At 48.6% G+C, this 11,130-nt stretch overlaps 1 protein-coding gene across 1 annotated transcript in view; it reads right to left on the bottom strand.

The window, feature by feature from the left end:
* Positions 1 to 1,806: 1,806 nt before the first annotated feature.
* The window catches only part of LOC147663363 (uncharacterized), a 187,949-nt gene continuing 178,625 nt past the window's right edge, over positions 1,807 to 11,130 (bottom strand). The window contains exon 16 of the mRNA XM_086950499.1: positions 1,807 to 2,581. Coding sequence (XP_086806625.1) covers positions 1,947 to 2,581 — 635 coding nt within the window. The 3' untranslated portion in view covers positions 1,807 to 1,946. The remainder of the gene's footprint in view (positions 2,582 to 11,130) is intronic.

The raw sequence follows: 11,130 nt of genomic DNA, 5'->3' as shown, positions 1-11,130 counted from the left end.
AAACATTAAAACAGCAAAACACCAATGACTGTTTATGTGCAGTAAGGTCCCCCTTCCTTCACATGAACAATAATTTCCAAACAATGCCATTTTGTAACTTCTGGGTGTGCTGCCTTAAGCAGCACACATCAAAGTAACAAAACACCATTTAAAGATTGTTTATGTGCAGGAAGGGGGACCTTTCTGCACATAAACAATCTTCCCCTCAACGCAGACACCCCTGGGTACTTGCATTGGCGCTAGGCTGCTAAGTGTAGCGCCAGCGCAGGGGGAAACGCACGGTCTCCAGTGCTCGAGCTTAAAGAAAGAAATAATGCTCACAAGCTCCAAGTAACAACACATGTAACAGTGGCAAGCCTTAATGCTTTAAAAGCCCACAACCTGAATACAGCATGTCTCGTAGAGAAAGTGCAAGCGCTGCGTAGGTGAGACCTAAAGAGGCAGCTGAAATGGATTTGTTTTTAGGTAATATTCCAATTGCAGACATTTGTAAGGCTGCTACTTGGTCCACACCACACACTTTTACTAAACACTACTGTGTGGACGAACTAGGAAAGCAGCAGGGACAAGCTTGGAACATCATGAACATTTACAAAATGGAATGGCCCACACAGTAATTGCTTCCATCGCAGAACTACACACTCAAACTCTGTCTCTCAAGCTTCTCTAGGACCCAAAGGACACAAAACAAGAAACCACCACTCCCAAAACACTCGCTGATTGGGAGCTGAAACTTGATGGACAGATCGTAGCACCGCCCCAGAGATGTCAATTCAGGTCATCACTGCCAGGATTTACAGAAGACTAATTAAAGAACTAGAAAATGCAATAATTCATTTAACACTTTTAAAAAAGATGGTGAAAAAATTTCTATAAATGTACTCTTTACTCAATAAAATGCTCATAGCAACAAAACGTCATGTGTAATGCTGTACTTCTTAAGAAGACCTGAATACAGTACGACAGAAAGTATCAGCCTTGGGGTGTCTTGCATGAAAGTACAGTCTGCTGAAGTTGTGTTCAGGCCTAAGATTAATCAATCCTCTTCGTGATCAATTCCACAGAGTGCAATAGCATAAACCTAGACCTTTTGATAGTACTGGATCAACTTAGAGCGCTTTTCGACTTCTATTGAGACCGCAGAGGAATTGTAATTTATGAGCTGCGCAGTGTACTCGACCGACAGGAGGGCATCTGATGGGGGCCATGTAGCTATGTCAGGTGTTGCCCTAACTCAGTTCTGGATGTTTAGCCAACATCATTTGGTATCTTGTGATTTTTTAGCCAATATATGCAATGTCAAAAGTGAAAGTACAGGTCTCAGAAAGCAACATCCTAACTAGTTGAAAGAGATTAAAGTGTTGATGCAAGTCCTTTTGGCTTTTCCAATGCTTGTTATCCTCTTTGCCGTACATTCTAAAATATTTTCTATAACTTTTTTCTCTTGGAAGACTCCAAACAGTCCTGTGTGAGGTGCACCCTCCAGCATAAAGGCACTAGAACATGCCTGCTAATGTGGCCTACCGTACCCCCATTGCATCAAAATCCCACAGAACATTATAATATTCAATTTACTATCAATTGCTATCTGCTGACCCGCTTTGCTGGCAGTGTGACCGTAGTTACACCGGATTTCTGGATGTCCTGTGTGATCAAATGTGTTATGTTGTGTTTGGCTCTTGGACTTCGTATTACACGGGTCCTGATTCATTTAGAGCTGACGCAGTCTCCTCTGCTCCAAAACCCAGCTACCCCCGCATCACTCGTTGACGGCATGCTTGTCTTTGACCCTGCACCGTGCTCCGCTCCCCTGCCCTTTGGTTAGGTTTGCACTACACAAATACCACAGACATACATTTCTTTGACCCTGCACAGTGCTCCACTGCCCTTTGGGTGAGTTTGCACTCTATAAATACCACAGACATACATTTGCCAACAGACGCCTTTCACAATCGTGCTGCGTGATTCTTGTGTACCCTCTGGTGATCAAGCAGGTGGTCCGTTCGCTTGAAGCTTTTTCCACAAATGCTGCACTGGTACGGCCGTTCACCTGTATGAATTTGTTGGTGTCTAAAAAGTATTTCTTTTTGATTGAAACTTTTCCCACAGGTAGTGCAGTGATAAGGTCTCTCTCCTGTGTGTATTCGAGTATGTCTAATAAGGTTTGGCATTGCTGAAAAAACTTTCCCGCATACAGTGCATTTGTATCCGCTTTCCTCTTTGCGCTCTTGCTGAAGTCCTGCGTGGCTTTTCTTCTGGTAGAGTTGTGATCTGAACCCGTGCACTGGGCTTTGTTTGTGTGGAAGAGTGTGGTACTTTCCCACATTCCTCTCACATCTCCTGTCTGTTTCTGGTATGTACTCAATTGGTGTCATCAGAAGCGCACTGGAAAGCTTTTGCCGATTGCGCTCGCTTTGCGAATGGGCGGGTTCCTCGCCGCGCGGTTGCTGATCACTTGCTGACCACATTTGGCTTATCGACTCCTTAACGCTGTCAACCATGGTCGCTGTGAGCTGTTCTGCCGTTGGTTCGCGCATGGCTGGTTTATCGATCAGGTTTTGTCTCTTCGTGCTTCCGTCCCCTGTTAGATTACAAGTGAAGCAAACACTTAGTATCGATCAATCAAGGTTTATACAACGGAACAACTCACCCGTGAGGGTCTCAACCACAATGTCTTTGCATCTCTTTCAAACATCACAGCATTTCAATCAATTTAAAAAAAAACAGAGGGTGGATTTAGATCTCAGCGGACAGGTTACTCCGTTACAACGGTGACAGATGTCCCTTCCGCCGAAATAGAAATCCCACAGGATTTTATGGGATTTATAATTTGGGCGATGGGATATTAGTCACTGCTGTGACAGAGTTACCCGTTCGCTGAAATCGAAATCAGACCCAGACCCTCTGAGCAGCAGTAAGGAACATTCTGTACTAGGGTTCATGATTCCATCCACGAAAAGAACAAATTTACTTATATTACACAAATAACACATTCTGCAACCCACTGAGTTCACACATACAAAAGGTAAGTGAAGACACATCTCCAGTTCAGCTCATATTCTCGAACAGTTGTCTTGGCTGCTTTCATAAGTTCCACCTCCACTCTGAATGAATGGTTGTTCCTTGTTGGGACGGGACTGAGCCGGCATAGTGTATGGGTATGCTCTCGATCCTGAGTGCCCGGCTGCATATCGTGGCTTTTGCTTGTGTTCCCTGCTTCATCTAATCTAAGCATGCATGCAGAGGCCTGGGCCTGTCCCTGGCTGAGGGAAGTCCTGGAAGTGTCCTGTTCTCAGGAGATCAGCCCCACGCGGGCCCTCATTGTGGACGGTGACCTACAGCGTCTGCGTGGATGTAGCACAGATCACATGTGCAGCGTACAGTGTTTAAACAATCAACGGTGTGATCAGATCTTTTTACGTAGGGCACTCAGGTTGAGACCTACTAGCCCACCACTGTGAAGTTTCACTTCTGTGCACTGATCTAGCACAGACATCCTGAATGCGTGTCTGGTGTGTCGGTGTGTAGCATGTGTCATATATGCATGGTGAGTGATGAATCCCAGTAATGAAGGCCAGTGAAATGCCTTTAGATACCCTGGGCTCGGCCAACCATCACCAAGAAGTAGTGTGGCTCACTGGTTAGAGGCAGCAGACCCGAGAGCAGAGGACGGCCTGGGACCAGGGTTCGATTCCCGGCGCGGCAGGTTTCTGGACCAGGTTCAGCGGACTCGATAATTCTCTCGCCTCGGTGCCCACTCTGATCAGCGATCACACTCGGCAACTCTGGGCATTAGCTTGCCTCATCTTCACTAACGGCCCCACCAGACCGCCGGGGATGCCTGGTCTCACCCTGGAGATACCCATTAAGGGACCATCTCTCAGGGAAGCCAGGAAGGGTTTCGCAGCGGTCGAAGCGCCTTGGGACCCTCCGGGTAAGTAGTGCGCTATATAAATGCCTATACAAGATGGAAGTTAAGGTTGTGTCCCGGAAAGTGGGAGGGCATTGCTGGCATTCCTGAAGCTAGAGGGAGGAGAGCTGGACACTGAGGGGACAGGCCTCCTTAAGAGATTCAATCAGACCCTATGCTTAGCAACAGACTTTAATACTTCCATTGGGTGGATGGTAGGGGCGAGGGGCGGTGCAGCTCACTCCGGTATGCAAGGTAAGAGATGTTCAGGCGCGGCCTGCCCTTTTGTTTTACCCTGATCCTCATTCAGTTTACCCACGTGCAGAATCCTCACACCTCTTCGTGCCTCTCTTATGGTTGCTCCAGGATGGAGACGACCCTGCTGTGATAAGCGTTGCACTGTGTCTGGAGTGTGTGCAAAGGCCTAAGCCCGTCCCTTGACATGAGTGAGGTTCTGGATGTGTCCTCTGATCTGGAGGGGGCACCATGTGTGTCTTCCCCTGTTGACAGTGTACTTCTGCCCCTACGTGGGTCTGGCATGTAGAGCGGTGTTGGCAGCAAGCTGTGTGGATTGTTATAGGAGTAACTGCAGCGGAGGCCTACTGGGCCCAGCAGTGCAGAGTTCTGCGGCTATGCCCTTAGCAGTCCTTAGCGCTAACATACCGTGTTCTAAGCATGGTGATGTGCACCGTCTGTGTGGCACATGCATGAAGTATGTAACTGAGCCTGAGTAATATGGGCCAGTGGAAGTCATTCTGGATGTCCCTTGCTTGGCTGTGTACACGATGGAGAGTGAGAACTGTGCACAGTCGAGGTGCATTGCTCAAATTCCTGTCGCTGGAGGGAAGAGACACAGACACTGAAGGAGGGGAGCAGAGACAGGGCTCCTTGAGACATTCTGTGAGATCTTTTGACTAGTAACAAACTGCTCATTACTTACTCTCCCTAAGCATTGCCACATTGAGGATTGTGGGGTCAAGCTTGTTGTGAAACACAAGCAAACCTTCAGGTGAGGCCTGCCCCTAGGTCTGTCCCTGCTCACCCCTTCAGTCAGGGCTGATGTCAGCGAGGCTCCCCATTGTTCCCTGCTGTGAGAAGCATCCCTCTGCACAGAGGATGTGTCTCGAGAGCAGCCTGAGAAAGACACCTGAAAGAAAAAGTGCCCCGGGCTGGTTCTACAGTTTGAGACAGTTCTCCTGTGAAGTGAAGTAGTGTGGCTCACTGGTTAGAGGCGGCAGACCCGAGAGCAGAGGACGGCCCGGGACCAAGGTTCGATTCCCCGCGCGGCAGGTTTCTGGACCAGGGTCAGCAGGACCCAATAATTCTCTCGCCTCGGTGCCCACTCTGATCAGCGATCACACTCGGCAACTCTGGGCATTAGCTTGCCTCATCTTCACTAACGGCCCCACCAGACCGCCGGGGATGCCTGGTCTTACCTGGAGATACCCATTAAGGGACCATCTCTCAGGGAAGCCAGGAAGGGTTTCGCAGCGGTCGAAGCGCCTTGGGACCCTCCGGGTAAGTAGTGCGCTATATAAATGCCTATACATTTACATTTACATTTACATCCTGCCTGCAAGTTTTAAATAAAAGTGAGACCCCCACTACCACACCTGTTAACATACCAAGCCAGGTATAGGAAAGGCTCAGCAGAGTACTCAGAGAACCTCCGTGCAACCACGGCTGGTGTCTGCCTGACAGCTAGTCTCCCAGGGGTGAGGGGACAACCCAAAAAATCTGCATATCTTGCTGGAGAAGCTATGCATCTGTTTTGTGCAGGAAGGGGCACCTTCCTGCACAAAAACCATCAGTTGAGGTTATTTCCAATGTGTGCTGTAGAATCCAGCACGCATTGAAAGAGGAATAAAACGAGGAGAAATGAAAACATTTCTCCTTGTTGCTCCTCACTACACCACCCCTAGGGTGGCGTCGCAGACTGACGCATCTCCAGATTTACAATTGCTCATAAATCTGGAAATACATCAGTGGACATGGGTGTTGAGTGGGAACACCCACAGCAACACCCAAGTCACACCCCCAACACGCAACAAGTGTTGCGTTAAAAGAGGCGATATTTACAAGCTCAGGTAAACCCACGCAGGGTGGCTTTACGTGTACTTGTAAATATCAGGCAGCAGGTTGCGATACCAGTGCGTCACTCAACGTGATGCACCGGCGGCACAAGGGGCTTGTAAATCTGCTGCTTAGTTCTCTACGATTGTAACAATCGGAATATTTTTCATGACCTTTCACCATTCCATTGTATACTGCGCTGGCTTTCTACCTGTACTCACTGATGTCACAGTTCCAAAGGCACAAGCCACGTCCAACGTATTTCTCACTTGATCAGCTTTTCTGATGCAACATTTATTTTTAACGGTGGGTTCTGCGTACCTCACCTGTGCTTACCCCATTAAACCATTGACAGTCAGTACAGCCTTTAATAAGATCCCACGCGGCTACGTCACAAGTTCTATTAACACACCCGTCAGAATGCTGGTCAGATCCCTTCTGCCATATCAGGACTAAGGTTATTGTATTTACTCCCAGAGCTCCTTCATCCGCGCCTCTAGGGCTGTCTTATGATTGATTCCTGCATCACTCGTCTGCCTCTGAAGGCCTGAAATCTACTTAGGATTTATTTATTTATACAGCGTGTAGAGCGCCTGGTTACTCAATGGAGTGTCCCCGTGCTAAACACCAGCAAGTACCCAGCAACTAGCCCAAGACCACCCCCCACCCTGCAGCCAGGGCCCCCCTATGGAACAGCTACCTATGGCCTATTTCCAGCCATCCGGAGGACAGCGGAATAGCCACGTTGTTTTTTCCGAATCAAAGTATCCGATGGGCACTTCCATAGGTCAACACGGAGGTTATTCCAGGCTTTCACCTCAAGGAATTCAAAGGAACTCCCACCTGCCCGTACCTTCCGAACCCTAGGCACGATCAACTTTGCCGTGCCCACGGACCTTAGGCAGCGTGCAGGTCTATAGGGGGTAAGAAGGGGGTGCAAGAAGCCAGTCCCTTGCTTATTGAAGATCCTGTACGAGAAACACAAGGCCTTAAAAGAAACTCTGGCCTGTATGGGGAGCCAGTGTAATTTCCTCAGAGCCTCTCCGACCGAGGCCTGTCTGGGAATGTTCAAAATTAGGCGGGCTGCAGCATTCTGAACCTTCTGCAGGATGTACAGATTTTTGGGGTCACCCCTAGGTACCAGATGTTACAGTAGTCTAAACGCGACGTAACAAGGGCCTGTATAATCGTCCGTCTAGCCTCTACTGGTGTGAAGATCCTGAATTTTTTGCAGCAACCTCAAAATGCCAAAACAGGCACCAGCCACCGCTGACATCTATTCGGAGAATGAAAGAGAGTCATTAAACCACACTCCTAGATTCTTAACCTTGGCCTTGGGGGTCGGGACGGTCCCAGCTTCTCCGGCCACCAGAAGTGTGACCAAAGGGAGGGCTGCTTACCGACTACTATCACCTCCATCTTGGCCGCATTCAGCTGCAAACAGCTGAGCTTCATCCAGTTGGCAAGCTCCCCCAAACCTTGAACCTGGCAGCCGTTCCCGCCTTCTTTTGCTCCAGGGTGACAATCAGCTGTGTATCATCAGCATATGATACCAGTTTAACCCCATGTCTCAACACAATGTTTGCCAGGGGGTGCATATAAATGTTAAATAAGGTAGGGTTAAGAGCAGAACCCTGCGGCACCCCTAGCGACAATGGACAGACTGGACAGACTCTGGATTCCAAAGGATGCTGTGGAACCTGGAAGGATCTATTCTCCAGATAGTTTTTAATCCCCCTTCATATCACTCTACAGACCCCGGCCTCCCCCTTCCATTCTAAGAGAAGGCCGCGGGAGACCTATCAAACGCAGCAATCAGGTCAAGGAGGATCAGAGCGGTCGTTCTTCCCTCGTCGGCAGCAGTTTTAAAGCCTCTGAGGCAAGAAGAAGAGCCAACTCGGTACTATGTCGGGGTCTGAACCCTGGCTGTGTTTCATGCAGTACTTGTCTCTCTTCCAAGAATAGGGACAATTGATAGCTAAGATGCTTCTCTGCAATTTTAGCCATATAAGGTAGTAAAGATATGAGTCTAAGATTTTCTGGGAGATCAGGGTCTAGGGAGGGTTTCTTTAACAAGGGAACCACCATGGCATGCTTCCAGCTACTATGAACCTCACCAGAGCTAAAAGAAATGTTCAGAAGCGAGGTGAGATCTGGAGCAATTACTTCTTTCCCTAGCCTCACGTATCTTGGGGGGGATCGGGTCCCGAGGCGACCCAGATTTAACTGCCTCCATAAGTTTAAGAACCTCACTTACTACAGGCAGGCAGAAAGCAAAACTGTTATCACTTCCTGAACCCTCTATTACAGGAGCCGGGATGTGGTTCCTGCTACTTTCAGGGAAGGCAGCGTAAATTTGATCAATCTTGCTCATGAAAAGGTCGGCAACCTGATTGCAATAATTAGCGGAGACTGGCATTGTGGCTGTCACACGATCTAGTTCTCTTGCCACATTGAAGATGTACTTGGTGGAGTTTTTAGCAGCTACAATGTGCTCAAAGTAAAAGTCCCACCGTACTCTCCTAATGCAGTGATGATACAGCTTGAGGGCGGCCAGGTATAGCACCCTGTTCTCTCTCCAGTGGCGTTCAAGGTGCTTACTGTCCGTTTTTAGAAGGGCCAGTTCCACCGAGAACCATTTAGCGAAAGGAGTTCTACGGGTGCTTTTACCTGGTTTCAGAGAAATAATGGAATCAACTGCCGCCTTGATCCAAAGAGAGACTAGCCCCTCAGCTGTATGTACTAGTGGAGAAGTGTGGCTCAATGGTTAGAGTGGCAGACCCTGATGCAGAGGTCTAGCCCGGGACCAGGGTTCAATTCCCCACCTCGGCGGATCTTGGGCTCAAAATTCCACGGACCTGATAGTTCTCGCCTCGGTGCCTATTCCAATCATGGAGTCCCACTCTGCAACTCTGGGCAATAGCTTGCTTAATCTCCAGAACGGCCCCCACAACGCTAAGGATGCCTGGCCTCCACCTTGGGGGGCCCAGGAGTGGACGCCTCACAGGGAAAGCCAGGATGGGTTCCACAGCGGTATTCGTACAAGCGCCTTGAGACCCTTGCGGGTGAGTAGTGCGCTATACAAGTATCAATTTACATTTTACATTTACTTCGGACCCTAAAACTGGGATACTTGACGCCAGCGTACCCCCAAAGGCCTCGACGCTTAACGCATCCCATTTCCGAACCAAGGAGGGCGCAGAGCCCTTTCCTGAATTGCAGGGGATCTTTCTAGTGGAGGTGAGAGTAAAAGGGAGAACACAATGGTCAGACCCTACTATGGGCACCGGTAGTTGTCCTTCTACCAGGGCATTGTTAGTATAAATATTTTCCAGCGTTTGACCTTTATTGTGAGTGGGGTATTGACGAGTGAGTTAGACCCACAGCCTGAAGCCCTTGAATCAGCTCCTTGGAATATCTGTTATCTAAATCCTCCAAATGAAGATTCAGATCTCCCAGCAGAATCAAGTAAGGATAACGAATAATGTAAGGGGGCACTGTCTCAGCAAGATCATCGAGAAAGGCTCTCGCCGGACGGGGGGTCTTTACAGAAGAAACCCTGCCATAGAACTAACACTGCTCATAGCCAGTCTGAAAAAGGCTGCTTCGCGGCTGGGCAGCGTGATTTTAGACATCTTTAACTGAAATTCCTTCCTAAATATCACGGCGAGACCTCCCCCCTCTGATTGACAATGGACAGCTGGGTCCAAGTAACACTGAGGCAAAAGACGAGAAATTGACGTCTACTAGAAAGAGCACTCACCAGCAAGAGAGTTACCAAAGGTAAGCAACTTGTTTATGTTTGACAAAGCGGCTGAGCAAGGGTGTTACAGCACTCTTGGCAGGCTGGTAAAGTAACCGAGTTACCAATAGGTTTAGTGGATGACCCTAAAGAGAAAAAGAGTACCCCAGCCAAGCCCAGGACACCTAAAATGGAATTACACAGGTAAGTAGATGTTGCTGTAAACAACTCCTTTGTCTAAGTCTTGAGTTGCTGCTTTTATAAAACTGAATCCTTTCCATTGTACGAGATTCACGCTCTCTTCAGCTTGGTATTAGGTGAGTGCGCCCCCTCCCGCTCAGTATGGAGGTCAGTCGCCCATCAGCATGAGGGTGAGAGGTGCTGAGCTGGCGCGCCTATGTTCACCCGAGCATCCTCAAAACCTGCTCTGTACCTGCTCCACACACTGCAGCGCTGCACGCACAGTGTGCCTGGATGCAGAGGGGCTTGTCTTCGAAGCGCCTTCCCTTGCGCCTGCCGAGCCACTGGAGTAGTGCGCTGGATTCAGGTGTTTCTTGCATTCGCTGTGAGGCTCTCCTTTTTTTGTGAATTATTTTAATTTTGATCATTAAGACACCAATCCAGCAGCTGTTCGAGTTCATTGGCAGTCTGGCTGGGACGAGAGGCAGGGATATGATCATTCTCATCATAATACCATATATTAGCATGAACTGCACTACACCCTTACAGCGAGGGCATGGCGGCCTCATCCTCATCACTAGTAGGTCCATAGCAGTCTGTCCATCGCCCCCATATACGCGCGAGGCTCCCTTTTACGGTCTCTTTTCAGAGCACCCCTGTGTGATCACTTGAACATGGAGCGCGCCACAAAAGGTAAATGTGGGATTTCTCGGATTGGCTGGATGATATTGACCATGTGTGCGACCTGTCATATATTCTATTTTTTGGATTAATGAATTACCTTGCTTTGGTTCACATTAAGTGCATTTTGATGTAGAAGCATCGTAGCATGTGCAGCCGCTCACAGGCCATGCAATAAGGTATGTTGTTGTGGCCTGTACGTGCCCAGTGGAGCATGAGAAACTTCCAGGCCAGCCTTCAAAAATGGCACCTCGTCGAGGTGGTAGGAATAGCAAACAAGCATCTGCAATGCAATGGGTCTCACAGTTACACGGGTTTGCGCTATTGGCCTTGTAAATGACAATGCCTTTATTTATGTATTGGTTTTTAAACCATAAATGAAAGGCATCGTCATTTACAATGCCAATAGCTCAAACTCTCACAAATGCGAGACCTATTGCATTTCAAATGCTTGACGGCCTCGCTGAGTTGCCCCCTTCTGTCCCCCATGGCCCCTGAAGAGCTCCCACTTTCTACAAGTTAAATAAACAAGCTGGTGTTCACA

This window comes from Lissotriton vulgaris, unplaced genomic scaffold (genome assembly GCF_964263255.1).
Source record: "Lissotriton vulgaris unplaced genomic scaffold, aLisVul1.2 SCAFFOLD_388, whole genome shotgun sequence".
NCBI classification, from domain to species: Eukaryota; Metazoa; Chordata; class Amphibia; order Caudata; family Salamandridae; genus Lissotriton; species Lissotriton vulgaris.
The sequence above is the reverse complement of the archived record's forward strand: the minus strand, read 5'-3'. Positions and strand labels throughout refer to the sequence as shown.